General features: G+C 54.5%; 1 protein-coding gene and 1 pseudogene across 2 annotated transcripts in view; one reads left to right on the plus strand and one right to left on the minus strand.

Moving 5' to 3' along the window:
* LAMC3 (laminin subunit gamma 3) overlaps window positions 1-26,653 on the minus strand; it is an 80,466-nt gene extending 53,813 nt beyond the window's left edge. The window contains exons 1-4 of one of the 2 annotated variants that reach the window (XM_016961884.4): window positions 26,214-26,653; window positions 9,186-9,490; window positions 3,588-3,718; window positions 81-247 (exon numbers count right to left, since the gene is read on the minus strand). In XM_016961884.4, the coding sequence (XP_016817373.1) occupies window positions 81-247; window positions 3,588-3,718; window positions 9,186-9,490; window positions 26,214-26,586 (976 nt within the window). In that variant the 5' untranslated portion in view covers window positions 26,587-26,653. The remainder of the gene's footprint in view (window positions 1-80; window positions 248-3,587; window positions 3,719-9,185; window positions 9,491-26,213) is intronic. The other variant, XM_016961883.4, reaches the window with a different exon arrangement.
* Window positions 14,484-14,629, plus strand: LOC112204469 (small nucleolar RNA SNORA31; annotated as a pseudogene).
* Window positions 26,654-27,963: the final 1,310 nt, after the last annotated feature.

Below are 27,963 nucleotides of genomic sequence, written 5' to 3' on the forward strand. Positions count from 1 at the left end.
CCACGACGTTTTGGGGAGTTCCTTTCCCCGCCTGCAACACCAGCCTCGGGTCCCTGATGCCGTGACACTCAGACACTCACGCAGACACTCGTGGGCAGCCTCGGCGGTGCCCCGGGCCCACGGGCGGTCCTGGAAGAAGGGCAGGCAGCGCTCACAGTCTGTGCCGGTGGTGTTGTGCTGGCACCGGCAGGCCAACTGGCCCGCCACGTCGGGGCCGCACTCGCTGGCATGCCCGTTGCACTTGCACCTGGGAAAAGACACAGAGGAGGAAGGGGACCCGCAGGTGCCGGCAGGGCAGACAAGGAGTTAGTCACCAGGTAGCCCCTGTTTGCAGGTGTGAGCCAGACTCCACCCTCAATCTTGGCCCTCACTGAACACCCACTATGTGCCCTGGGGGCAGCAGTAACAGAGAACTGACTGTACTGGTGAGCTCTGGAACAAACCCATTCCATCTTCACCAGCCTGTTACCACCCCCATAGAATGGATGGGTGAACTGAGGCACAGAGAAGCTGCCCAAAGCCACCAGCTAGCAAGTGCCTGGCACAGAAAGCTTCTGCCTGGGAGGAGCCCCACCTGGGGGCTGAGAGGGACCCAGGAAGAAGTCACCTTAGTCTCCCAAGTGGCGAGTGGGCCGGCAGTCACACCAGTCTCTACTAAAAATACAAAATTAGCCAGGTGTGGCAGCGCATGCCTATAATCCCAGCTACTCAGGAGGCTGAAGCAGGAGAATTGCTTGGACCCAAGAGGCAGAGGTTGCAGTGAGCCGAGATCATGCCATTGCACTCCAGCCTGGGCAACGAGAGCGAAACTCTGTCTCAAAAATAAATAAATAAATAAATAAATAAATAAATAAATAAATAATCATCTCAGGTGTTTACAGCAGTACAAGAATGGACAAATACGGGGTCTTTGAGAGCAGCCCCAGCCTGTGGCCCCATTCCACACACAGGATCAAGAGACAGGTGGAATCAGGCAGGAACAGGGGTGCCCTGGGAGCCCGCGGCATGCTCGGCAGAGCCTGACCCTGTGAGTGATTGTCCCTGTCCCGACCACTGTCCCTGTCCCGAGCTGCTCAGAGGCCATGGCTTCTGCCCCTGGCCAAGGCAGTAGCTTCTCCCTAGAGCCTCACCAGAGGTGGGAGGGACATTAGCGTCCCCATTCCACACATGAGGCATCAGGCTCAGGCCTTGGAACTGACAGATGCTAAGTGGCTGATCTGGAGCTGAAGCCCGTCCTCATCGACTCCACGTGGACCCTGAGCTCCTGGACACTCCTCTGTGGCCACTCAGTGGCTCCCTTAAGCCACGTTCCACGCTCTGCCCTCAGCGGGTGTTGACGAATCACCAACCGCTGTTGCGGCTCCAGGTGCTTTAGCTGATATGCGGACACACTGTGTGGTACGGCACGTAGCACAGCTTCCACGCAAGGCCCAGTTTAGGCAGGCAGCACCCCAGGGTTTCTTGGGGTGAGGCAGGCGCCAGGCAATCCTGGGGACAGTGGTCACCAGGGAAGTCACAAGGGACTGCCCCTGCCTTGGAGGGGGTGCTGTAAACACCAGCCCTGTGAAGCCCTCTGACCCAGGAAAGGAGAATGAGACCCCACGGGCTCCACTGTGAACACAGGCTGTTGGGGCCACCTGTCCCCTGCCATGAGCAGCCTGCCCCAGCCAGCTGTGGTCTGAGGGTGGTCTGGCTCTGGCAGCTGGAACCCAGATGTCCTCTGGCCCGAAGCCCCCTGACAGGAGGCACTGGAGCTCATGGCCGCCTTCCCCGGGGAGCTCCTCCCACCGACTCACATAAGGGGGCAGGTTGGAGCAGGGGGATCCTCATGGCCACAGGGGCTCTCAATGATGAGCCTCGGCCTTCTCTGGAGCTCACACACCCAAAGCAGGCATTTGAGCCTCATGCCGCCCCCTTCTCCATCTCTCTAATGCCACCCAAGCGCCTCTGAACTGTGGAGGCCCAGAGTCCGGTGTCATCCCCGCTCCCCACTCCCACGGCCCATGGTTCACACACAGAGCTGCGTTTCCATCCTCAGTTGCGTTCAGATCCATGCGCCCCACACCCCAGCCCTCTGGGCCAAGTTGCCGCCTCCCGCCTCGATTCCTGACATTCGACTTCCTCTCTCCTCCTATCTGCCCCACTTGGCTGTCAGGGGTTTGGGGGTGTTTTAAAAATCTGACTCTGTTACTACCCTGACCAAATCCTTCCACGGCTTCCTCTTGACTGCTGGGTGAGGCTAAACCCGCCCAGGCCCTGACACTCTGCCAACCTCTCCACGCCCACCCGCCTGCCCTCCACCCAGCCACGTTGGCCGTCCCCTAGTCCTCAACCCCAGCCTTCCCACTCTTGGGTCCCGTCTGCAGCACCAGCTCCTGTCCTCCCCGACCCCAGGCACACGCTCTCCCTTTCCTCCCCTTCCTTGTCATCCTGGCGCGGGCTGATGTGTTCACTGGGGAGCAATCTGATCAATGTCTGCCATCCCCAGGTGACTGGGGCAGGAACGCACCTGTTTTCCTCTCTCCTTTCAAAGAAACCTGAGAAACACTGACGTGGAAGCTGTTCGTGCCTCCCTCGTCCCACAGCCCTCCCTGGGCACCCACTGCCAGGTGGCCATGTGCGAGACAGGCCTTGGGACTTGAGGTGAGAGATGGGCCTCTACCTCCTGGGCAGCCCCTGCTTCCTGGAGGGGACAGATGTTGGAGGAGAAACAAACTGCCCACAGCACTGATGGGTGCTAATGGCGTGTAGGACCAGGACCAGGGGCCAGAGAGAAGCGCCTTTCTCTAGGCCAGTAACATCCCTATACTAGAAAGGGGAAGGGGGCCGTGGCTCATGCCTGTAATCCCAGCACTTTGGGAGGCCAAGGCGGGCAGATCACCTGAGGCTGGGAGTTCGAGACCAGCCTGACCAACATGGAGAAACCCCATCTCTACTAAAAATACAAAATTAGCCGGGCGTGGTGGTGCATGCCTGTAATCCCAGCTACTTGGGAGGCTGAGACAGGAGAATCGCTTGAACCTGGGAGGCAGAGGTTGCAGTGAGCCGAGATTGCACCACTGCACTCCAGCCTGGGCAACAAGAGCGAAACTCCTTCAGAGAGAGAGAGAGCGAGAGAGAGTGAGAGAGAGTGAGTGAGAGCGAGAGAGCAAGAGAGAGTGAGAGTGAGAGAGAGAGAGAGAGAAAGCGAGTGAGAAAGAGAGCAAGCGAAAGAGAGAGCAAGAGAGAGAGAGCGAGAGAGAGCAAGAGAGAGAGAGTGAGAGCGAGAGAAAGAGAGCGAGAGCGAAGGGAGGATGGGAGGAAGGGAGGGAGGGAGGGAGGAAGGAAGGAAGGAACCTCCAGGCTGAGGGGACAATGGGAACCAAGACCCAGTGTCTGGCACATGGCAAATCAGCTGATGCAGGGGACCCGGCAGGAGGTGGGCTGGGTGTGGACCCCCAGGGCCTCGAATGGCAGGTGCTACCTCCCTCTCCCCTGGGGCACACCTGGCTTCTGTGCCCCCCCACCCCCCACCCCACAGCAGCCACCTTCCGCTCTTGGGTTTGGGTCCTGGAGCCCTGCCACCCTGCCTCCCTCCTCCCTCCTACCTGCCGCCCACAGAGAAGTCGGACACGGCATAATAGTAGGACTGGAGCACCTTGGGGTCCTTGAAGATGTCATCCCCAAACGTGTTGAGCCGGTCTAGAGAGATGAGGAGTTCGGTGCTGGTGACCCACTCCTGGGGCAGAGGGGAGAGGGCGCCATCAGCAGGTTCCTGAGTATTTAGTATTTACCCCCATCGCTCTGCTGGCAGATCCAGCTGGCTGCCCCGGGAGCTCCTGGGACACAGGAACAGGCCGAGCTCAGGCCAATTCTGAGAACACTGCAGAAATAAGGAGGCTGTGCTTTGGGGGTCACCCCAACCTGGGTGCTAGGCCACTGATTAGTGCAACTTCATTCAGTGTCTTAGAGCCTCCATTTTCCCATCTGTGAATTGGAACAAAAATAGCACCTCCCCTACAAACATGTCTGGGGGAGGGTAGCAAGTGTCAGTGCTGGCTGTGAGGTCGGGCCCATGGTCAGGAAGCAGCTGAGGTTTGGGGGGGCAGGGGTCAAAGCAGCCCACTGAAGACCCGGTTGTGCAGGTCACCTGGCTTTTCCCAGCAGCTCCTGCACCTCATTCCAGGGATACAGCTGGGGGATGGTGTGCCCCCGCAACCTTCTCCCCTGCTCAGTGGGGCCTGGCATGCAGCAGGCCCCGGGTTTCTTGGTTCCTCACATGCTGAGGGTCAGGCTCCTGTGGACAGGTCACCTGCCTCAGGTGACATCTCTTCCACGAGAGCAGGGACTTGTGGCCCCTTGTTCTCACTGTTTCCCCGGCCCTGGGCTCTGCCTGGCCCTAGCAGGCACTCGATAAATACCTGCTGATCCCTGAATGAGCAGCTTCCCCATGGAAGAGCGTGGAGGGGAAGTCGGGGAAAACCCACGTGAAGACTGACATTTTCATCTGCCTGCTGTGAGCAGCAGCAGCTCCAGCTGAATATTAATCAGCGTTTTGATTCCGCCCAGGAGCCCCTGCTTTAGCAATCAGGCCCATCAGTACAGAAAATGAGCTCCTGGCAGGCCGTCTTTTTGCCCCAGCGTGACTCAGGCCGACGGCCCTCCTGCTCCCCGAGAGCTCGGCAACCGGAGCTACTGCCGGGGACCCAGGGCCTCTGCCAGAGGATGCCTTGGCCAGGGAGAGGGGTCCAGCACCCGAACACTAAAGTGGGAGCCTCTGCACCAAGCTAAGCTTGTGCTTGAGTTTGCAGGTCCAGATCACCCCAGGACGCACTTCCCAAAGCTCAGCGTGCATTCAGGGATCTGGTTAAAGTGCAGCTTCTGATTCAGGGGTCAGCGGTGGAGCTGGGGAGCTTGCGTTTCTAACAAGTGCCCAGGTACTGATGCTGCTGGGCCGGCTACTGGACAAGGAGCTGAGGCCTGGGGTGGGGAAGTCCCGCAGTCCAGAGCTGAACGCGCTGTGGCGATTCCTTCTCCAGAAAAAAGTGCCACCTGGAGAACTCAAACCAACTGGATACCAGAGCTAGGAGGTGCGGCGGCTACTGATGCATATTGTGTGGTTAGGGCTCGGGCCTCACAGTAACCCTGAAGTAGGTATTGTTATTAACCCCATTTAGAGATGAGGAGACTGAAGCTCAAAGAGGGTAACCCTTCTGTTCCAAGTTGCACAGCCAGTGCATGGCAGAGCTGGGATTCTGGTCTATCTGATCCCAGGGTCCCAGCTTTAACCACGAGGCTGGTCTGCCTTCCTGTGTCTATCCCAAAGCCCTTATCATGCCAGTGGGGCCCAGAGACAGCAATGACCTGCCCAAGGTCTCCCACCTCTGCTTCCTGGCCTGTGACCTGATCCATCAGTCTGCAAGGACAATGACCATAAAGGAATGGGGTCAAAATCTCTGAGACATAGGATGGATGCTGGGAGAGAGCAGCCTTAGCCTCAATTGCAGGGGGACTGTCTTGATGCCTTAAAAGTCATTTTAGGGCCTGGTGTGATGGCTCACACTTGTAATGCCAGCACTTTGGGAGGCCGAGGCGGGCAGATCCCTTGAGACCAGGAGTTCAAGACCAGCCTGGACAACATGGCAAAACCCCGTCTCTACTAAAAATACAAAAATTAGCCAGTGTGGTGGCACACACCTGCAATCCCAGCTACTTGGGAGGCTGAGGCAAGAGAATTGCTTGAACCTGGGAGGCAGAGGTTGCAGTGAGCCAAGATCGTGCCACTGCACTCCAGCCTGGGCAACAGAGCGAAACTGTCTCAAAAAAAAAAAAAAAAAAAGTCATTTTAGAGCAAGCCCCACTGAACCCAGGCACTGGAACTCCAGCTTAAGCTATGAGTGGGTGCTGGAGTTGATTTTAGATGGATCCCAGGACTCAGGCCATGGCATTAAGGAGAAGCAGGAGGTGGACAGCTTGGGCTCTATGTCCAAGGGGTGCTCAGGCGGCCCCTCAACTCTGGCGGTCTTACTCTGCAACAGCCAGGTCGACCTTCTCCTCCAAAGTCCTAGGCCCTTCCATGGGGGTCAGAGGGATGCAAGACCCAGCAGCCACATCCTTCCTTCCAAGCTCTGTGTCCTCTGAGAAAGCACCTGCCCCCTAAATGTGTCTAGAGGGAGCATGAGGAGAAAAGAGCAAGGTAGACTTGCCTCTCTTTGTCCTGCTCTGCTCTTGGTTTCTGTCCAGAAGCAGCAGGGGAGATATTTCTCAAAAGGTCATCTCTCCATCAGGGACAGTGTCCAGAACACAAGCGGCAACAAGACAGAAAACCTCCAACAGCCAAGGGTGTCCCCAGGGTGGTGGCTGCACAGTCGCAGGTGGGAGCGGGGGCCGGCCCTCCCTGCCTGTCTTCATCTGACCTCGGGTGACGTTTTCTAATCTACAGAGCTTTGGAGCCCCGTGGAGAAGAAATTGTAATTTTTAAACAAAATCATGGTGACATGTACATTTTTAGTGGGACAAGCAGGGCCTGGACGTCTAGAGATGTGGTACTGTGTGATATAGGATTCGGCTTGCCCAAAGAGGGGCCTGGCCCTTTGCCCTGGATCCAGGGGAGTGACCTCCATATCCTTGGATGTCCCTCCTGATAAGAGGGTCTTCCCTTGGGCCACACTAGGTAGTCTATGCGGATGATGTGATTTGTGGTGGGGGCCTCGGGCCACACAGAATCGGCTTCACCTCTGGAGGGGCTGGAGACAGGTCAGCCACACAGGTGGTCAGCCGTGTCTACACTGCCAGCCTCCAGTAAAAACCCTGGACTTCAGGCCAGGTGTGGTGGCTCACACATTTAAGCCTAGCACTTTGGGAGGCTGAGGTGGGAGGATCGCTTGAGCCCAGGAGTAAGAGACCAGCTTGGGCAGCATAGTGAGACGAGGTCTCTATTTAAGAAAAAAAAAAATTATTAAAAAACTCTGGCCTTCAAAGTTGGCAGTACTCTACGCACACTGTCACATGTGGCTCTGGGGAAATATGTGCTGTGCGTGTGACTCCACTGCATTGGGAGAACAGCTGGAAGCTCAGAGCCTGGTTGGTCCCTTCTGTGACCTGGCCGTGCGCCTCTCCGCTGGCTGATGTGAGCCGGTAGCCTTTCATTGTAAAAAATTGCAGCTCTGAGCCTCACAGCTTTTCTGAGTTCCGTGAGTCCTTATAGCGAACCACTAAACCCAAGGGTGGTCCTGGGGACCCCGACACGGCCAGCTCCGTGTGTTCTCATGCTGCACATCGCTGACAGAATGCAACTTCTTTTTGGGTCTCAGTGTCCCCTCTGGAAACAGGATTCTAACCCTGGTTCCCTCGTTATCCCAGATGGGCAAAGGAGACGCTCTGAAAGTCTGGAGGGCAGGAGAGGGCAGGTTCCCTGGGTTTGGACACGTCTTGGGTCTGAACCCGGGGAAATGGACTAGAGCAGCTGTACTCCAACCTTTTCGGCACCAGGAAGAGGTTTCGTGGAAGACGATTTTTCCACGAACAGGGTGAGCGGTGGTTTGGGATGAAACTGTTCCACCTCAGACCATCAGGCACTAGACTCTCATGAGGACACGCAACCCAGTTGCTCCTGGGAGAATCTGATGCCGCAGCTGATCTGACAGGAGGCTGATCTGACAGGAGGCTGATCTGACAGGAGGCGGAGCTCAGGCAGGAGGCTGATCTGACAGGAGGCGGAGCTCAGGCAGGAAAGCTCACCTGCCCACGCTCATCTCCTGCTGTGTGACTTGGTTCCTAACAGGCCATGGACCAGTACCGGTCTGCAGCCGGGGGTTGGGGACCTGTGGACTGGAGAGCCACCCAACACACTTGTGTGGAGATGGACAGCTATGGACACACAGCAACGTGGACACAGATAGGTGCCGATCCCGGCAGGTCTGCACATCTGGGTGGACCTACTGGGCTGAACTGGAGGGCCCTGAATGGACTGACATGGCGACAGGCCAGCCGTCCTCTCTACCGTGAGGACAAGGACGGGGAGCTGTCATGCGCACGTATCTCCCGAGTGTGGGTGGGCACGCTCTACGTGCCAACCACCACACTGGTCACAGTGTGTGTGTTCCCGCTACCCCACAGCAGTCTCTCCAACGTGGCAGCCACTGGCCACATGTGGCTAAGTTAATAAAATAATTATTATTTTATTAAATTTATTAATATTTAATAATAAAATATTAATAATAAAATATGAAATCCAGTTCCTCAACTGCGCTGGCCACATCTCATGGGACAGTGCAGCTAGAGGCGCTTTCCGTCATCACAGAAAGTGCTGCTGGTTGGCACGGACTTACAGCGTGGGACCCAGGGCTCTATGACTCCAAAGCCCATGTTCCTGTTGTATTTTGCCATTGTCATAGGAGCCCTTGGAGACACATGGGCAGGCCCTGTTATTAATTCACAGGAGGAGGAAGCGAGGCCCCTCGGCGGAGAGTTCTGGAAAGAACACCAGCCAAGAGTCTGGACACTCATGTGCTGGCCTGGGCCCTTCCACGCCTCATTTGTGCCCCTGGAAAATGCTGTCTCCCTCCAGGCCTCCGCTTCCACACCCATATAAGGAAGGGGCCAGGTGGGTTGACAGCCCTCACAGGCTCCTGGGAGCCACAGGGCTCTGCCCCAGGAGGCCAGGGAAGGGACAGCTCTGGTCCACTGAGCAGCCCGTCTTCCTTCTGGTTCATTAGCAGCATCCACAGAAGACTTGGGTGCAACGAGGCTTCTGTGGCAGAAAGCTTGAAAACCATGGGGTTTGGGGCCAAGGGCAGTGGCTCATGCCTGTAATCCCAGCACTTTGGGAGGCCGAGGCAGGTGGATCGCTTAATGTCAGGAGTTCAAGACCAGCCTGGCCAACATGGCGAAACCCCCGTCTCTACTAAAAATACAAAAAAGAATCAGCCAGGCGTCGTGGCGGGCACCTGTAATCTCAGTTACTTGGGAGGCTGAGGCAGAATAGCTTGAACCAAGGAGGCGGAGATTTCAGCGAACCGAAATCGCGTCACTGCACTCCAGCCTGGGCGACAGAGCAAGACTCAGTCTCCAAAAATAAAAGAAGAAAAAGAAAACCATGGGGTTTTGCAGGTCCCCCACCCTGTGTCCTGGCACATCAGACCCTCCTACTGCCGTGACCCAGTCCCAACCCCATCCCGACCTCCAAAGCCCCGCTCCTCCCTGACCTGCAGCCCAGGGCTCTCCTCAAAGTTGTAGGCGCTGGGCCGGCCCTCCAGGGTGGAGAAGGCCACGTTGCCGCCACTCAGCGGGGAGATGTCGCTGAACTCAGAGGTGCAGAAGGCCACGCGCTCGTCCTCGCCGGGGCGCAGGTACTGGCCCTCGGGCCGGCCGTAGGTCTTCTGGCAGGAGGCGCTGTAGAACTGGTAGGGCTCCCACGGGCCGTCGGCGCGGCTGCGCTTGTAGATGGCGAAGCTCTCAGGGCGACTGGTGTGGAACTTCAGCCTCACATACGTGATCTCGTAAGCCTTCCCTGCAGCCAGGAAAACGGGGCCCATTTTATGGAAGGGGAAGGAGGTATGGAATCCTGGTCTAGGGAGGACAGATGGCTGCATTGCAGGCACTAGCGTGGATGGATCGTTGGAAGCTGTCTGGAGCTCTGGACAGGGGAAGCCACCCTCCATTCATGATGCCTGCTGGGGCACTGGAAAGGACAATGCCCACATGCTTCCCAAGTATTTGCCGTCCCTCTTCTGCGTCAACTCGCCACCCTGCACAGGAATCTCCGTTGCAACACCCCTGAGAGGCAGCCGTCTCTGTTTGCTCAAATATCTCCAGCAATGGGATGTTGCCACATTCTAAGAAAGCCTGCTCTACCGTTAGACAGTTATTTCTTTTACTACACCCCAACAAAGCTGATCCTTGCACTGTGCCTTCGGCCTCATTCCCTTGCAATGACTACATATCTCCTAATCCTAACGAAATCCTCCCTGGACCCCTTATTGCTCCAAGTTTCTATCTTCCAAATTTCCCAAGACAGGTTTAAATCCACTGCCCCACAGCCTCATCTCCCAACTCAACCTTCAACCTACTGCAATTCAGCTTCTCTGGGCCACTCCACAGAAGACACTGTATTTGCAAAGTTACCTCACCCACAGCCCCCGGTGGCCACAGCCAGGGGCCTCTGATCATGCCTCACTTCCTGGGCCTCTGATCATACTCACCTCCTCGAAAGTCCCCTCTCCTGGGGCCTCCACCTGCTCTCCTCTCCTTTGCCTGCCTTGGCCCCCTCCTGAGCCCCTCTGCTTGCTCCCTGAACCCCCAGCTTCCAGTGGCCTCTCCCTTCCCTGGGCTTTAGCCCCACTCCCCCACATGCCCCCGACACCCAGCTGGAGGATCTGCAGGCTTTAGGCACCTGCCTGCCCTGCGCTCCACCCTGGAAGCATCCTCAACAGCAGACCTGGCTCCATCACAATGACTCAGCTACCCTGGGAGGCTGGGGTAGGGAGGATGGCTGTGGTAGAGGGAAGGGGGTTCCCAATTCCTCCTCTTCCCTCATGGGATGTCAACAGGCAATGCCTAAGAAGAGAAAAACCCTGACATGGCAGTGCAGGCACAGGGCTAGGAGATAAGGATACATCAGGGAACAGAAATGGCTCAGAGAGCGCCGGGCAGAGAGGGAGGCTGGGGTGCGGGCGCGGGAGAACTGCCGCCTTCCACAGTTCGAGCTGGGAAGTATCTGGCTTCTACACTGAGAGCGGGTATGATTTCAATAATAAGAAGGAAGTACAGCCTGAATTTAAAAAGGCAATTTCCCCACTGCCTGAAATGCCACCATCTCTCCCCATCCTCCTACGTTTAGGACTCCATCCAGGTACCCCCTCCTCACAGAAGCCCAACTCAACCTTAAGCCCTAATGCACACCCCTGACATCCCCCCAGGACAGGAGAGGGGGCCTCCTGCAATGTGACTCCATAGCTAGCCTCCTGCAGAGTTACCTGCTCAGCGGTGGCTCCCCACGCTGGACAGAGCTCCTCACCGTCGGCACCGGGCGTCTCTTTGGTAACCTCTGCCACCCCAGTGCCTAGCAAGGTGCCTGACACCTGGCAGGCATTCACTGAGTGTTGGTGCAGGAACAAATGAATGAAGAGAAGAACGGCCCACGCAGGGAGTCCCTCCTGCATCTCTACCGTTGGCAGTAGCCTCTCACTACCCAGAGCAGCACAGAAGATGCCCAGTCCCCTCCCCATGGCCGGCTTTCTATTCTCTGATCCTTCCATCCCTGGTCCCAGAGACCCCCAAGAGGCTGCCCACTGCCACCACCATCTTCCTTAGGTGCCGAGGACAAGCCACCCTAGTCGTCTGCTGAAACATCTTGGCTCTAGGTAAGAGCTAAAAGGCTGGGTGCAGTGGCTCATGCCTGTAATCCTAGCACTTTGGGAGGCCGAAGCGGGTGGATCACCTGAGGTCAGGAGTTCGAGACCAGCCTGACCAACATGGTGAATCCCTGTCTCTACTAAAAATAAAAAAATTAGCCAGGTGTGGTGGTGGGCGCCTGTAATCCCAGCTACTCGGGAGGCTGAGGCAGGAGAATTGCTTGAACCCAAGAGGTGGAGTTTGCAGTGAGCTGAGATGGTGCCATTGCACTCCAGCCTGGGTGACAGAGCAAGACTGTCTAAAAAAAAAAAAAAAAAAAAAAGCTAAAACTTCTTTCTTAGAAGAAAACAGAGGAGTAAATAATATTTGGGACTTTGCACTAGAAGAGCCTTCTTAGAAATGATACGAAAAGCACGGGTAACAAAAGAAAAAATACATAAACTGGACTTAATCAAAACCAAAACTTCTGTCCTTCAAGGAACACCACTGAGAAAATGAAAAGGCAACCCACAGAGTGGGAGAAAATAGTTGCAAATCATATATCTGATAAGGGACTTATCCAGAATATATAAAGAATTCTTACAACTCAAAAAGACAACACAATTAAAAACTGACAAAGGAGGAGTAGATTGCTTGAGCGCAGGAGTTCACAACTAGCCAGGGCAACATGATGAAACCCCAACTCTACAAAAAATATAAAAAATGAGCCGAGCATGGTGGCCCGTGCCTCCAAGCTGCTTGGGAGGCTGAGGTGGGAGGATCCCTTGAGCCTAGGAATTAGAGGCTGCGGTGAGCCATGATCACGCCACTGCACTCCAACCTGGGCAACCGAGTGAGACTCTATCTCAAAAAAGAAAAAACAAAAATGGCAAAGGTTTTGAATAGACATTTCTGCAAAGTGGATATATGAATGGCCAAGAAACACAAGAAAAAATGCTCCACATCATTGGCCAGCAGGGAAATGCAAGTCAAAACCAGAATGAGATTTCCTTCACACCCTCAAGGCTGGGTAGCATGAACAGAGGTAATAACAAATGTTGGTGAGGAAGTTGGGGGATTGGAACCCTCATATACTGCTGACGGGAATGTAAAATGGGGCGGCCACTTTGGAAAACAGCCTAGCAGTTCCTCAAAATGTTACACACAGGGTTATCACAGGACCTAGCAATTCCAGTCCTCAGCATATAACCAAGAGAAATGAAAACATATACATCCACACAAAACGTACATATGGATGTTCACAGCAGCTTTCTTTGTAACAGCCAAAGAGTGGGAACAACTCCAATGCCCAGCAACTGATGAATGAATCAATAAAACGTGGCATATATCATATGATGGAATATGATTGGGCTACAAGAAGAAATGAAGTGCTGACACACGCAACCACAAGAATGAACCACGAGAACGTTAAGTGGCAGAAGCTAATCACCAAAGACCACATCTTATGGGATTCCATGTAAATGTCCAGAATAGGCAAATCCACAGAGATAGGAAGGACACAGGTGGTTGTCACAGGATAGGGGTTCAGGATGGGGATTGGGGGAAAACAGAAAGTGACTGCTAATAGGTACAGGGTAATAAAGGTGTTCCAAGCCGGGCTTAGTGGCTCACACCTGTCATCCCAGCACTTTGGGAGGCTGAGGCTGGAGGATCGCTTGAGCCCAGGAGTTGAGACCAGCCTGGGTAACATAGCAAGATCCTCTCTCTACAAAAAATAAATAAATAAATAAGAACAAATTAAAAAATTAGCTGGGCGTGGTGGCTTGCCTATCCCAGCTACCTGAGAGGCTGAGGTGGGAGGATGGCTTGAGCTTAGGAGGTAGAGGCCACAGTGAGCTGTGATCGTGCCACTGCACTCCAGCCTGTGCAACAGAGTGAGACCCTGTCTCAAAATAAATAAATAAATAAATATATTCTAAAATTGATTGTGGTGATGGCTGCACAACTGTGTGTATATACTAAAAACCACTGGATTGTATAGTTTAAATGGGTGAATTATACGGTATGTGAATTGTATCTCCTAAAGCTGTTATATATACTATGTATGTTATTGTGGTGTTATGATAGCTATCAGTTTTCGGGCTGGCCGTGGTGGCTCACACCTGTAATCCTAGCACTTTGGGAGGCCAAGGTGGGAGGATCACTTGAGCCCAGGGGTTTGAGACCAGCCTGGGCAACATAGTGAGACCATGTCTCTCTATTTAAAAAATACATATATATGTGTGTGTGTGTGTGTGTGTTTTCATCCACAGCTCCTGGCTTATGACTCCCATAGCCCTCCTTACAGTCTTTCATTAGAATTTTGGGTGTGTTGGGCCTCAGGGGCAGGCCTCTGCCTTCTCCTGCCCTCCTTTCACTCTAAAGTTCCCCCACCTTTCTGACTGTGGGTCTTAAGACCCTCCAAGAGAGGGTCCCACCCTACACCCAAGGGAAGCAATGCTGATGCATGAAGCGTCCATGAGAACCTGAGGACAGGGTTCAGGGAGCTTCTGGATGGCCGAACACGGGGAGGTTCCTGGAGGGTGGCACCCAGGGAGGGCATGGAAGCTCCCGCCCCTTCACCGTTCCTCACCCTGCTCATCTCTTCATCTGTGTCCTTTGCAATATTCTTTATAATAAACCGGTCAATGTGTTACCCTGAGTTCTGTGAGCTGCTCCAGTGAATTGATTGAACCCAAAGAAGGGGTCATGGGAACTTGAAGCTAATCTGTCAGAAGTTGGTGAGGCCTAGACTTGAGACTGGTGTGTGTGGCAGAAGACAGCCTTGGGGACTGAGCCCTCAACCTGTGGGACCGGATGCTGTCTCTGACTAGATCGTGTTGGAACTGAATTAGAGGACACCCAGCTGGTACCGCTGCTTGTTGTGTGGGGGAAAAACCCACGCATTTGGTCACAGAAGTCTTCTGTGTTGATGATGGCTGTGGTCTGAGAGCAGAGGAAAAACACAGTTTGAGGAGTTTTTCCCTACACAGTTATATATATGTATAACTGGACCTCACGTCCATTAGGATGGCTATTATCAAAAAAACCAGAAGATAACAAGTGCTGGCAAGGATATGGAGAAACTGGAACCCTCATGCACTGTGGGTGGGAATGTGAAATGGTGCATCGCTATGGGAAACTGGTGGTTCCCGAAAAAACTAAAAACAATGCATCTATTTGACAGCCCCAGAGCAGTTACTGTCTGCTAAGGTTTCCACTACAGATGCAAAAACAGCGTCCCTGTGCTTTCTCTCTGACTGCTTTCTGCTTTCTGCTTTCTGTGGCAGCCGAGATTGAATAGAGGAATACAGGAAAAACCACGGAGAGAGAATTTTTGCAACTCAAGAATAACCTTGTAAGCAGTGAAGAGCCTGTGTTACTCCAAGCAAGAACCTACAATTTGAGTTTACACGAGAAGTGTTGGGAAATATCCCCTACCATCCTCAGCTGGTTGATTACACTTACAAAAGCTTAAAGGTTAAAACTAATTAAAAGAAGCCAGAGACTCTGGGGAGAAAAAAAAACAAAAAACAAAAAACAAAAAAAAAAACATCAAAAAACCTAAGAATAGAATTGCCATGTGATCCAGCACTTCCACTTCTGGGGATATACCCAAAAGAACCGAAAGCCAGACTCCACGTTTGTGTTACATGTATTTGGGGGGGGAAAATAAAGGCACCCTCCTTCCTCCCCTAGTCTCTCTATGCACCAAAACAAGAAGCTGGTGAATCACCTCCTACCTCAGCAAGTGACCTCAGTATTCACCAGATCACTAGCTCATTCTCTGGAATATTCCTTGTGTTAGCCCTCCTCTCTGTCATTCTCTCAGCCCCTCGTCTGTTCCCTGACTTATTGCAATGGTCTGGAATGCCCTGCCACCTCTCTTTGCAAACATGTAGTCATGTCTCAGTCATGTTTTGGCTCAGACTGTACCTCAGAATCCTTCTTAACACAAAGCCCTAGGCAACACTGAATCCAAGGAAAACTGTTTGGTCTCCCCAGGTTAGAGGAGAACTTGGCAATCTTTTTGTTTTTTTAGACTTGGCAATCTTGATTCATATTTGGGGCTTAGACTTAGTGCCAAGATGGGAGGGCTGTGATGGAGCCTATCCCTGGTTCAGCCAGGGTCTTGTGGTATCTGGCATTATGGCCATGGGGAGTCCCCAGCTCCTTATAGGGAGTCACCACACCCAGAAGTGCCAAGAGCTCGGCTGGGAAAGGAAGAACAGGAACAGTGGGTGGCCAGATGGGGCTCAGGGACCCTGCTGGGTGTGACTCCCCTGTAGGCTGGGAGCAGCTCACCCACCTGGTTCTGATGCTGGAGGTGGGCAGGGCAGCCTCACCCATGCATTCCCAGCCCAGCTTTCCACCCTAGCCCCTCCCGCCCCACTCCCTAGGCCACTACTGCCCAGATGGCTCCAATTATAGGGCTTTGTTTTGTTTCCATTTTCCCAAAATAAGCCTCTTCGTACTGAGCTCATTCTGCTTGGTCACTGCCGGATGTGGGCCGGCGTGATTTTATGACTGTCCCGGTGTCATTCTTGATGGGCTTTATGTTCCAGCTGGCTGGAGGGGACACAGTTTGGCGCTCCTGCTGTTTGGCTTGGGCGGTGCAGGGCCCGGCCGGGGGAGGCTCTGCTGTGCCCAGCTGCTGGCTCAGCCAGCAGGTGAAGACTGGGAGGGGGGCGGGTGGGACCTCCATGTCTCCATGGGCACCAGCACCCCCTTCACCCCCTTCCTAGGCAGCCCGTTCTCTCTGGGGCTCCATGGACTCCTGAGTAGGAGGGCACCCCGGTTTTGAGCAGTGACTTTGGCCATGACACTGAGGAAGTCCTTCTGCTCCCTGAGCCTGACTCCTCACTAGTAAATGAAGCGTTTGGGGATCTCAGCCATACAGTGTGGGTAAAGTACTTGGCAAAGCATCTGGCACATAGCAGGTGCTCACTAAATGCTGGCTAGTGTGAAACAGAGACTCATCCAGGGATCATGATTTCCAGGCACACTTGGGACAATGTGATCCATACTGTCAGGACTGCCTGCTGTCTCCACTCTCTCACTGGATTATAAACTCCTTGAAGGTACAAATCCTGCCTCGAGTCTACTCATTCATCCGGCAAGCATTTATTGGGCACCTCTTGTGTACTAGGTGCCATGCACAGCTATAAGGATTCATGGCACCTGCCCCAAGGGGAGGTTACAGGTAGGGAGAGAGAGGCAGGTCTTGTTTTTTTTTTGTTTGTTTGTTTTGAGACAAAGTCTCACTCTGTTGCCTAGGCTGGAGTGCAGTGACATGATCTTGGCTCACTTCAACCTCCGTCCCCTGGATTCAAGCCATTCTCCTGCCTCAGCCTCCTGAGTAGCAGGGATTACAAGCATGCACCACCAAGCCTGGCTAATTTTTGTATTTCTGTAGAGACGGGATTTCACCATGTAGGCCAGGCTAGTCTCAAACTCCTGACCTCAAGTGATTTGCCTGCCTCGGCCTCCCAAAGTGCTGGGATTAGAGGCGTGAGCCACCGTGCCCAGCCGAGACAGGCAGGTCTTTATAGAACAGGACAAAGTAGCCCAGGGAGGCTGTGGGAGCATCAACAAGGCACTCAAACCTATGGTTCCAAGGATGAGCAGCCATTAGCCAGGGAAGGTGAGGAGAAGGTGCATTCCACACCAGGCAGGATGTTGGCAAAGCTGTGGCCACCTTGTGGTGAAGCCTGTAGTTCAGGCTGGCAGGAGCATGGAGAGGGAGGAGGTGGTGAGAGGTAAGTTTGGGGCATGTGGTCCAGTAAGCTGGTGGGATGAGCAGGGGTGCATGGGAGCTAGACAGGCGAGGAGAGCAGAGGGAACAGAATTCTAGACAGAGAGAACAGCATATTGGGCGGCCTGGAGGTGAGGGAAGCCAAGTACTCCCAAGCAGTGTCACCACCAGCTAACAGTCAAGGATGACATCTTGGCTTGGCTTTCCTGATAGGAACACAGCTGTCTCAATCACCCAGAAGCCTCATTAGCCCCTGGAGCTTGTGAGGGTCTGGGCTAGGGCTGCAGATTTTAATTCTCGTCGCTGTTTAAAAGATCTTGGGGGCCGGGCGCGGTGGCTCACACCTGTAATTCCAGCACTTTGGGAGGCCGAGGCAGGTGGATCACCTGAGCTCAGGAGTTCGAGACCACCCTGGGCAACATGGTGAAACCTCGTTTCTACTAAAATACAAAAAATTAGCCGGGCATGGTGGCATGCACCTGTAATCCCAGCTACACGGGAGGCTGAGGCATGAGAATCGCTTGAACGTAGGAGGCAGAGGTTGCAGTGAGCCGAGATCATGCCACTTCACTCCAGCTTGGGCTACAGAGTGAGACTCCAACTCAAGAAAAAAAAAAAAAAAAGATCTTGGGGCCACTCCTTTCCCAACCTTTCTGTTGCCTTTGGAAGAAACTTTTTCATCACAAAGGAGGGATTAAGCTGCTTTCTTTTATTTACGTATTTATTTATTTTTTGAGATGGAGTCTTGCTCTGTCGCCCAGGCTGGAGTGCAGTGGTGCAATCTCGGTTCACTGCAGCCTCTGCCTCTCGGGTTCCAGTGGTTCTCCTGCCTCAGACTCCTGGGTAGCTGGGATTACAGGCACACGTCACCACGCCCGGCTAATTTTTGTATTTTTAGTAGAGACGGGGTTTTGCCATGTTGGCCAGGCTGGTCTCGAACTCTTGACCGAAGGTGATCCGCCCGCCTCGGCCTCCCAAAGTGCTGGGATTACAGGTGTGAACTACTGCACCTGGCCTTTTTTTTTTTTTTTTTTTTTGAGACAGTCTTGCTGTCATCCAGGCTGCAGTGCAATGGCCCGATCTCGGCTCACTGCAACCTCTGCCTCCGGTTCAAGCGATTCTCCTGCCTCAGCCTCCCAAGTAGCTGGGATTACAGGCGCCCAACACAACGCTTGGTTAATTTTTTTTTTTTTTTTTTTCAATAGAGAAGGGGTTTCACCATGTTGGCTAGGCTGGTCTCGAACTCCTGACCTCAAGTGATCCGCTGGCCTCGGCCTCCCAAAGTGCTGGGATTACAGGCGTAAGCCACTGCACCCGGCCTCTAATTAACTCTTGTAACAAAAAGTCCCTGCCGTGTCTCTGTGATATTGCTGCGTCTTCTCTCACCTCCTGGTTTGGCAAGGACAGAAAAGCCGGGATGTTTCCTATCGCGTGAGGCCGCTCGTTTGCATGAACTCCCAGTGACTGCCTTTTTCCCATCACACTTCTAGCTGCCAACTACCTTTCAAGTGGCTCCAAGCTCCCCTCCCGAGAGGTGTCTGGCTGCTAGATGTTTACCAAGGAGTCTGCGCCGGTGACCCGCAGCAGCCCGCACACAGCATCCTTTAGCGAATACACATCTGGGCCAGTCCCCCACCTCGTTCCAAGGCCCGAAGCCTCTGCTCCAAACAGGCGCAGACACCAGGCCGCCCCCAGATCCGGACCCTGTTTGCTCCGCACGCTTTCTTTTAAGGGGTTGGGAGTTACGGTGCCAAGCTGTGCTGCACCAGAACTTTGAAAAACATCTTAAAACAGAACATAGCAAGGCGGGTGCTTTAAAAAAAAAAAAATCGTAGAAATGTGTTTTCTCCAGTTTTTAAATTAGAACAAGCTTCATGAGAGAATATTGGGAAAATGTAGAAACACGGAAAATGGAAGAAAAGTCACTGCAAGTCCTGAGGACAAACACGCTTACCAGTTTGATGTCTTTCTTTTTTGCCTACTCTTTAGGGATTTTAAAATATAAATCTGATGATTCCACATATACCAACTTGTGTCTTTTTCTTCATTCAACATTTTGACTTAAGCACTCCCTGTGTATTACAAACCCTTTGTCAGCTGTTGCACTGAATGGCTCCAATCACCATGTGAATTTATGTCCTACAATTTACTTAACTATTCCCTTATGGTTCCAATTTTTCCCTACTATAAAGAACGCCTCGATGAATGTTTTCATGCATTAGGACCCTTCCCTTATTTGAATTCCCAGAAGTAGGATTCCTTTGCCAAAGGCCAGGAATATTCTTGTGGGTCTTCAACCATGTCGCCAAGCTGCCTTCCCACAGGGCTGACATGTACTTTTCCCCAAACCTTCTTTTATTGTGGTGAAATATGTATAACATGACATTTACCATCTTACCCATTTGCACAGCTCACATTGTTGTGCAACCTTCACCACCATCCATCTCCAGAACTCTTTCATCTTCCCAAACTGAAACTCTGTCCCCATGAAACAGTCACTCTCCATTGCTCCTCCCCCAGCCCCTGGCAACCGGCATTCTACCTTCTGTCTCTGTGGACTTGACTATCCCAGGGTGCCTCTCATATCAGCGGAACCCTACAGTATTTGTTCTTTTTTGGCTGGCTTCTTTCCCTTAGCATAATGTCCTCAGGGTTCGTCTATACTGTGGCTGTGTGAGAATCTCCTTTTTCAGGGCTGAGTAATATTCTACTGGATGGATGGACCACATTTGCTCTTGCTCATCATTCACCCCTCGGTGGACACTTAGGCTGCCTTGCCTTTGGCTATTGTGGAAATGCTGTTATGGGTCAGGTGCCGTGGCTCACGTCTGTATTCCCAGCACTTTGGGAGACAGAGGCGGGCAGATCACCTGAGGTCAGGAGTTCGAGACCAGTCTGGCCAACATGGTGAAACCCCGTAACTACAAAAAAATACAAAAAATTAGCTGGGTGTGGTGGCAGGAACTTGTAATCTCAGCTACTTGGGAGGCTGAAGCAGGAGAATCGCTTGAACCTGGGAGGTGGAGGTTGCAGTGAGCTGAGATCGCACCATTGCACTCCAGCCTGGGTGGTGGAGCGAGTCTCCATCTCAAAAAAATAAAAAAGAAAAGAAAATGCTGCTATGCACACAGGGGCCCTTGCATAGCCTTTGCACACGGGGGCCCTTGCATGACATTCAGAGTGGTTGGTGTCAAGGCAGCTGCTCAAATTACCCAGTCGAGGGCTCAGGTGGAGACCGAGTCAGGGCGAGGGGTGCAGGTGGAGTCCTGGATGTCGACTATGATTCAAATAAGCAAAGTCAGGGCATGAGCTGGGGAAGGGCATGGCTGCTGGGAGGGCTTGCCCGGGGACAAGGGGCCACAGGGAAGGGAGGTAGACCAAGCAGCTGAAGCCTGGGCAAGGGAGAGCAGGGCAGGGCAGGGCTGGGCTGGGAGGATAGCGGCACTGCTGTGAACACCGTGGCTTAGGAGTACGGGAGGCACCTGCAAGGCTAGGGGCCCTTCATCCATGAATTCCTCACTCCCTTGCTCTCAGCGAGGAAACACAGTGCAATCTTGCAACCCTGGGGTTCACAGCCCAGCCCCACCAATTCCTGGCTCTGTGGCCTTGGGCAAAATACCTGAACTCCCTCGGGTTCACTGGGCAAGTGACTGTGCAATGTAGTGCCTTGGTTTCCCCATTTGCAAAATAGGCATAACAATAACAGGGCTAAATGAGCAAATGCCTTGGAAGCACTTGGAACAGTCCCAGGCACGAAGCATTTGTTCAACTACATTTTTCTTTTTTCTGAGACAGGGTCTCGCTCTGTTGCCCAGGCTGGAGTGCAGTGGTGTGATCACTGCAGCCTCGAACTCCCAGGCTCCAGCAATCCTCCCACCTCAGCCTTCCAAGTAGCTGGGACTACAGGCACTTGCCCCCGTGCCCGGCTAATTTTTTCATTTCTATTTTTATTTTTGTAAAGACAGGGTCTCACTTTGTTGTCCAGGCTGACCCTGAACTTCTGGTTCAAGTGATCTTCCCGTCTCTGCCTCCCAAAGTGCTGGGGTTACAGGTGTGAGCCTCACCCAGCCTCGATGAAATTTGAGCTGCTCTTCCATTCATTCGCCTGACCAACCTTTACCCAGCACCCTGTGCAGTGGGCAAATGCAGGCTGGGCACTGGGGCACAGGTGTGAAAACAGGCATTCCCTCTGGCAGCTCAGAGATAGGGATGGACGTAAACAGACCAAGCCCTCACGCGGTGTAATCCAGACTCTGGTGGAAGGAGGATTAGGGGCTGCAAGGATGCGTGGGCAGGCCCTCTGCCCAACCTTAGAGGGGTGAGGGGTTTTCCAGAGGAGGCACCTCTAAGCTGAGTGGGGCAGACAGACATCCCCAGGGCTCAGCACAGGGATCGGCAGACATGCAATGGTTTTGTGGATGAACAAGACGTGAGTTAGGCTGAAGGTGGGAGGAGAAGTACGCTGGGCCGAAGCCACAGCACATGTAAGGCGCTGGAGGAGAGACAGCGCCTCGGCCCAGCCAAGGCCTTGCTGAAGGGCAGTGTGGGAAGTGGACAGGGATGATGCAGAGGCCATGGGAGGCTGGCTACACCCATCCTGGGCTTTGCCACTTCCTAGCCCTGCATCTCCTGGATTAGTCCTGGGAGGCCCAGAGAGAAAGAGGTGGCCAAGGCCAGCTGGGCCCAGGGGCCTGGAGGGCAGTTCTGTGGGTGGATGGAGGCTAACCAGCCGCTGCCTTGACCCCCTGCCCTGCTCAGGGCCCAGCGTTCCAGCCAGAACCCCCAGGGAGCAGGAGGGAGGACTTGGCCCCCAGCACTGGCCCAGGCCAAGGCAATCGCAGCCACCCACTCGACAGGAAGACAGAACGGAGCCAAGGCTCAGGAGACCCAGCTGGCTCCAGGACCCCTCAGGGGCCACAGGGTCCCCCTAATGTCTAGCACCCTGGGACCCGGCTCCTCGCTGTGGCTGGCCAGACCCCAGCGTCTTCTCGGTGACTGCACTCAGGCCATCCAGGCCCGGCGGGTCGAAGAACATCCTTCCCTCTTTGGTCAGCTCCTACCATCCTTCAGGTCTCAGCGAGACCCTTCCTGACCCTAGAGATGAGGCTCGTGCGCCCCCAGTGCATGTTCTGAGCATACATCCTCGTTCTCAGCACTGCTCAGTAGAGGCTGCCTTCTGGTGGGCCCTGAGCCCCTCAGGACAGGGGCCGCACATGGCCCTGTTCACAGCTGCATCCTGTGGCCAGTGAGCCAAGGCTGGGTGACCACCAAGCAAACGGCTAAATGAAAGCAAGAAGAAATCAACTCCATGCAGGGGCATCCGGGACCTGCGGGGTAGGGAGGGGAGAACTCATCTGCTTGGGGACTCAGGTCTTTCTGTGGTTCCAGGAGATTCTCAGCGATCCAAGTGCAAGCCGGGAGGAGACTCCCCCAGCCCACCGAAAGCCACAGCCCATACTGTTCCTCCCAGGACCGAGGCTTCAAGCGTGTGGACCAGCCTAGCCTGGACCCTCTTCATTCCCAAGTGCAGCAGTTAGGGGGAGGGTCCCGGGGGCCACCATTTATTGAGTTGTGCGACCCTAAGCAACTGATCTCACCCTCAGTGCCTCAGTTTTCCTGTCTGTAAAAGAACAAAGCATGCCGGTTTGGGATGCCACCTGGGCGAGTCCTTGGCACACGGTGAGAGCCCCGGAATGGTCTGTACCCCCGTCACTGTCCACTCCCCCAACACCCCACTGACTTCCAGGCCCCAGCCCCGTGGCCTCCCTGGGCCTTGGTGGCGGGCTGGGGCTGCCAGAGCCCACTGCTGCCTTTCATCCCAGACAGGAAGGCTCAGCTCAGAGATGACGGGAGGATCCGGAACAGATGTCCAGGAGCCACGGGGGGCTGGGAATGCGGCGACCTCCATCTCCTTCCCTGCCCCTCGCCCCATTCCCTCTAGGAGACCCCGGGCCAGAGCTGGCCGCCCACTCTCCCTTCCCATGAGCCTTCAAGGAGAGGGAGCAGTGGGGGGACAGAGCCAGCAGAGGTGGCCTAAGGACCAGGAGGACAGGTCATCAGACGGCCTCCACAGGGGACACCGACAATCCCAGGCCTCTCCTTCCCCCGCTATTATGCAAGCCATGGCTTAGCCTGGAGCAAATCTAAGTCATAGGAAACCAAAAAGAGGCCAAATCTGGGGCTGCGCTGGGCCCTCGGCGCCCCTTGTGCGTAAACAGAGACCAGCATCAGGATGTCTTTGAGGAGGCAGGGTGGCCGGGAGGAGCATTTCTCAATCCCCGCAGGGGAGCCTCAGCCCTGAGCTGTCTCAGCAGCCACGCTGGTCACACACAGGGACTGCCATGGCTCCGACCCGGGCTCATGAACCCGAACAGCTGCTCAGGAAGTGGCGACTCTTATCTGTACGGTACAGGTGAGGAAACTGAGGCTGAGAGAGGGGACTCCACTTGCCCAGTGAGTGGCTCTGCTGGGCCTAAGTCCAAAGCCCCCTTTCGTGATTTCTACCCTATTCTGCCTCCCAGAGCAGGCAAAAGAGAATGCTGAGCTGGCCCCAGAGCACAGGACAGAGGTGGTGACCCTGTCACTCACACTTGTGGACTCTCTCCTATATGCCTGGTTTTCGGCGACAAAACAGGAAGAATGCTCACTGGGATAAGACACAGCAGGGAGTGTGTGCGTGCGTGCGTGCGTGCGTGCGTGCGTGTGTGTTTGCTCTCTACATTCACAGTGTGGAGGCTCTCAGGTTCCTTGCTTTTAGAAGGATCAGAACCATTCTGCTTCTAAGGTTCTAGGCAGAGTTCCACGAGGGTGCACAGCTCAGCACAGGGCCTGGCACACAGTAGATGCTCAGTAAACAGGAACTACCTCAAATCCAAAAACTTGGCCATTTCTCCCAACTTCCTCCCACCTTGTTTGTGCCTGGGCTGAGCTCTTTCCTTGGCCCCTGGGTTCCCAGGACACATGTGATACCCTTTGCCATGGAGCACTGTGTCTCCCCCACAACTCCCCACCCTGTCCCAGATTCCTTCCCCTGTGGCCTTGGGGTCCTGCCAGCTCCATCCAGACAGCTCCCCCAGCCTCCCCCCTCCCCACTGGCTTCCTGTCCCCTCCCCCTCGTCCCATTCAGAAGCCCCACCTAGTGATCCAGATAGGCTGAGAGAAGATGACGTGGCCCCAGAAGAAGGGAGTTTCTGAGGTGGTAGCCAGTACCTGTGTGCTCTGCAGAGGGGGCTCACGGTCCTCCCCGCACCCCACTCCAATGTCACTTCCCAGCCCTCCCCAGGACACTGTCACCAGGCTGAGGTGGAGCTGACTCAGTTGATGGGTGGCGGAACTCACATCAAAGAGTTTATGCTCTGACCTCTGATGTCCATGCTCAGATGCTCACTTAACAGCTCTGTGCCTTTGGGCAAAATAACCTCTCCGAGCCTCAATTTTCTCAGCTGAAACATGGGATACAGTCCCATCATCCCTAATCCAAACTCCTAGGCTCCAGATGTGTTTGGGAATTGAAAATTTTTCAGCTTTTAGAAAGACGATGCAGGCCTTATACCATATATTGTGCTAATACCCCCAGTGGGGTCTGGGGCTGCCGGCTGTACTCAAATGAGATTTCAGTAGCAAAGCAAATGAATATTCATTCTCACTAGGATAAACATAGCTTATAAATAGCCTCAGGTCAGGTTTAGCAGCCAAAATGAGTTATAAAAATAATTTGAGTTTTCAAAGCTTTGGGAGGCTGACCTCGAAGATAAGGGAGTCTAACCAGTGATACCAGCCCCTCCTGAAAGGGCAGTGGAGGCTGCAACAGGAAAGACACTTGGCGCTTACCCGGCCACAGAGGACATGGGAATCGGGCTGAACACGGAGGGAGGAGAGAGCATTCCAGCTCCCTGCAGTGGGGGCAGGGGCTGAGAACCGGGGCTGGGTCCAGACTCCAGATTCTGATTCCTGGAGATCTAAGGGCTTCTGCACCTCGGCAAGTCATGAGCAGGGCGGAGAGGCCATGCCACCGGGCGCAGCTGCCCAGCAGCACGAAGAAACTTAGTCCTCCTCCCCAGAGGGTTAAACTTTGCCTGTGCAGTGATGAACGTCACAGCTTCTATCTTCCAGAACCCACCCGAGGACTGCAGGCAGCTTCAGGGGTCCACTGAATACCTGAAGTTGACCAGAAGACCCAAGATCAGGAGCCCCTGCCCTAGAGGGTGACCAATTCAGTCCTTGGTGTGTCACCTCCCCAACAGTTCCGGTCTAGGATGGAAAACCATTACAGGGGATTATAATTGCAACCTAGAACCAAAGCTCAGCAAGCGACTTCCTGCCTCTCCCGCCCCACGGGGCACCCCTCAGTCTATCCTTCTGGCTATCTAGGGGTACAGGTCCTGTTTTTTTTCTTCTTCTTTTTTTCATTCTTTCTTTTTATTAAGAGATAAGGTCTCACTCTGTAGCCCAGGCTGTAGCACAGTGGCACTATCATATTTCATGCAGCCTCAACCTCTCAGTCTTAAGTGATCCTCCTGCCTCAGCCTCTTGAGTAGCTGGGACCATAGGTGTGCACCACCACGCCCAGCTTTTTTTTTTTTTTTGAGACGGAGTTAGCTCTGTTGCCCAGGCTGGAGAACGGTGGTGTGACCTCGGCTCACGGCAACCTCCACCTCCCGGGTTCAAGCGATTCTCTTGCCCCAGCCTCCTGAGTAGCTGGAACTACAGGCACCTACCACCACGCCCGGCCAATTTTTCTATTTTTAGTAGAGACGGGTTTTCACCATGTTGGCCAGGCTGGTCTCGAACTCCTGACCTCAGGTGATCCACCCACCTCGGCCTCCCAAAGTGCTGGGATTACAGACGTCAGCCACCGCGCCCGGCCTATTTTTATTTTTTGTAAAGATGGGATCTCACTACGTTGCCCAGGCTGATCTTGAACTCCTGGGCTCAAGCGACCCTCCCATCTCGGCCTCCCAAAGTGCTGGGATTTCAGGAGTGAGCCACCGCACCCAGCCTAATTCCTATTTCTGAGCCCCCCATCCAACACCATATCTGGGTCCTGCAGCCCAACCTGGGCGCACAGCAGCTCAGGCCTCAGCCTCAGACCCCCAGTGGAGTGGGGACACGGGGTGCGGTGGCGGTGCCCCCAGCCCGCGCTTACCTAGGCGGAGGGTGATGTTGACCGAGGTGGGGTACTGCACGCCGAAGGCCATGGACGGGCTCTGCCACCAGGTGCTCTCGTCCTGGCTGTGGAAGTCGGTGAGGTAGGAGGCGTTGTGGTGGCGCTGGGGGTCGGCGGCGTCGCAGCGCTGGCACTGAGCCCCCGCGCCCGCGGCGCCCACGTGGGGACAGAAGTCCTCGGGCGGGCTGCCGCACGTGTGCGAGGCCTGGGCGAGCCGCCCAAACGCCGCGTTCTCGAACACCGGCAGGCAGCGCTGCGGGCGCCCTGCGCCGTCATAGCACGCGCCCATGCCCGCGCCGGCCGCCCGCGGTGCCAGTAGCGCCAGCCCCAGCAGAAGCGCAGCCGCCGCCATGGTCAAGGGCACCGACGCCGCGCGCTCTGCCGGCCCCGCTCGGCTCGGGTGGGCGCGGACCGCGCGCTGGCCGCCAGGACCCGCCTTCCCCGGCGGGGCGGGGAGGCTGGAGGGAGGGGCGGGCGGCGGCGGCCCCACCCCACTAAAAATACCAGGGACCGCGCCGTCCCCGGGCGCCCACTCCCACCTGCTGGACGTTCCCGGCAGTGCGCGGCTCGGGAGTCCGCCCCAGAGGCGACCCGGGCCTCTTTGAGCCTCAGTTTCCTCGTCTGTGGAGTGGGGTCGGTAAAGATGCAGGCTCATTCTCGCCATTGGGAGGCTTCAATGGCTGCTCATTAAACAGAAACTGTTCAGCAGTGCCTTGGAGTCCTGAGATAAAAGGGGACACGAGGATCTAACTCTACCTGATCGCTACCGTTTGCGCATCTCCTCCTAGCAATAAAGTGTGCCCTGGACAGGGTTGTGACATGGCTCCGCACAGCTCCTGTCGCCCTTAACCCTGAAAAGCACTCCTGCTGCCGGCTGCACTCTGTCCCCACAGCAAAGAGATTCTAACCTGACATTTGTGACAAGGGTACCTGGTCTTATCACAAATGTCACCTCAGAGAGGGCTTCCTTGTCTTCTGCCCCAACCCCCATAAATGCCCCCTTTACTTCCCATTTATTAACATTAGCAAATCGAGGGAGAGAAGTCATTCGATAAAATTTAGCAGCCAGGTCGTGCGCAGTGGCTCACGCCTGTAATCCTAGCACTTTGGGAGGTGGAGGCGGGAGGATAACTTGAGGCCAGGAGTTCGAGACCAACCTGGGCAAAATAGTGAGACCCTATCTCTACAAAAAAAATACAAAAATTAGCCCGGCGTCATGGCACAAGCCTGTAGTCCCAGCTACCTGGGAGGCTGAGGTGGAAGGATCCCTTGAGCCCGGGAGGTTAGGCTGCAGTGGGCTGTGATCATGCCATTGCACTCCAGCCTGGCCAACAGAGTCAGACCCTATCTCGAAAAAAAAAAAAAAAAAAAGGCAGCCATTCCCAGACGAACTCTAAGGAAAATAGAAATAAATTTCCTGGCCTGGCGCGGTGGCTCACGCCTATAATCCCAGTATTTTGGGAAGTTGAGGAAGGCAGATCACCTGAGGTCAGGAGTTCGAGACCAGCCTGGCCAACATAGTGAAACCCCGTCTCTACTAAAAACACAAAAATTAGCTGGGTGTGGCGGTGCGTGCCTGTAATCCCAGCTACTCAGGAGGCTGAGGCAGGAGAATTGTTTGAACCCGGGGGGCAGAAGTTGCAGTGAGCTGAGATCATGCCGTTGCACTCCAGCCTGGGCAACAAGAGAGAAACTCCATCAAAAAAAAAAAAAAAAAAAAGAAAAGAAA

This window comes from Pan troglodytes, chromosome 11 (assembly GCF_028858775.2).
Source record: "Pan troglodytes isolate AG18354 chromosome 11, NHGRI_mPanTro3-v2.0_pri, whole genome shotgun sequence".
In the NCBI taxonomy this organism is placed as follows: domain Eukaryota; kingdom Metazoa; phylum Chordata; class Mammalia; order Primates; family Hominidae; genus Pan; species Pan troglodytes.